Genomic DNA, 874 nt, shown 5'->3' on the forward strand with positions numbered 1-874 from the left:
TCCAGTTTGGAGCATCGGGGTACTGCTGTAACTGACTACCGGTGGTCTCAGGATATAGACAAGCTTTTCCCAATGGGAAAAGAGGTCTTTTTGTGCATCGGAAGAGGGGCACAGCTGCAGATAGAAAGTACGGCCGGTAGCAAGATTCAGGCACAGCTGCTGTTTCTCACGGTTGTGGATGGAGATCTTGACAAACTTCAAGGGAAGCAGCCTGGTGAGCTCTAGGGTCTTCACGGGCTTGCAACCTCTCCCCTTGGTGATCCGGGCGCATCTGACATGCTCTTCACAGACTTTCGTTGTTCGGGCCAGCAGCATGACGTCAGGTAGTGGGAAGAGGGGGCTGGTGGATGCGACGCCCACAGTCACCCTTCGGACGCGGTTGTCTAGGTCAATCAGTTCTCCTTCCTTGCTGACCTGGATAAAGTCGCTCTCAAACATGGGAGCGTACTTGAAAATGTCATACTCTCCTCCCTCGTACAGTTGTCGTTGCAGGACCCCCATGGAGGTCCTCAACACCCCCACTGAACAGTAGCTATTGGCCATGTAATGAGGTGAACTCCCACTGCTCATGGCTCTCTTCGTTCAAGACAGAGCCACCAGCCACAAATTGAGTCTCGGAGAGAGAGAGGGAATGAAAGCAACTCGTCACCTCCCTGCAGGACTCTGCCAGAGTCTCTTGGCCCGACCATATTTATACCGCAAGTCCTTTGTGACCCGTCACCATCACATCGCACACCCCTTGGTTGAGCCTCCAAGTCCCCACCCCCTTGGGGCAGGCTCACCAGCCTCCCCCTAAACCAACCACCATGTCCATAGGGAACAGGCTGACCCTGCCAGGGTATAGGTGTGGGTAGGCTGGATAGTCTTTGTAATC

General features: G+C 54.2%; 1 protein-coding gene across 1 annotated transcript; it reads right to left on the reverse strand.

Annotated features, from left to right (window-relative positions):
* Positions 1–570, reverse strand: LOC132485546 (Golgi-associated RAB2B interactor protein 3-like; the record flags this gene model as incomplete). Its single annotated transcript, XM_060092081.1, has 1 exon — positions 1–570. A coding segment is annotated over exon 1 (570 nt), but the record flags the coding sequence as incomplete, so codon positions are not given.
* Between the last annotated feature and the right edge of the window lie 304 nt (positions 571–874).

Source organism: Mesoplodon densirostris, chromosome 3 (genome assembly GCF_025265405.1).
Source record: "Mesoplodon densirostris isolate mMesDen1 chromosome 3, mMesDen1 primary haplotype, whole genome shotgun sequence".
Classification (NCBI taxonomy): Eukaryota; Metazoa; Chordata; class Mammalia; order Artiodactyla; family Ziphiidae; genus Mesoplodon; species Mesoplodon densirostris.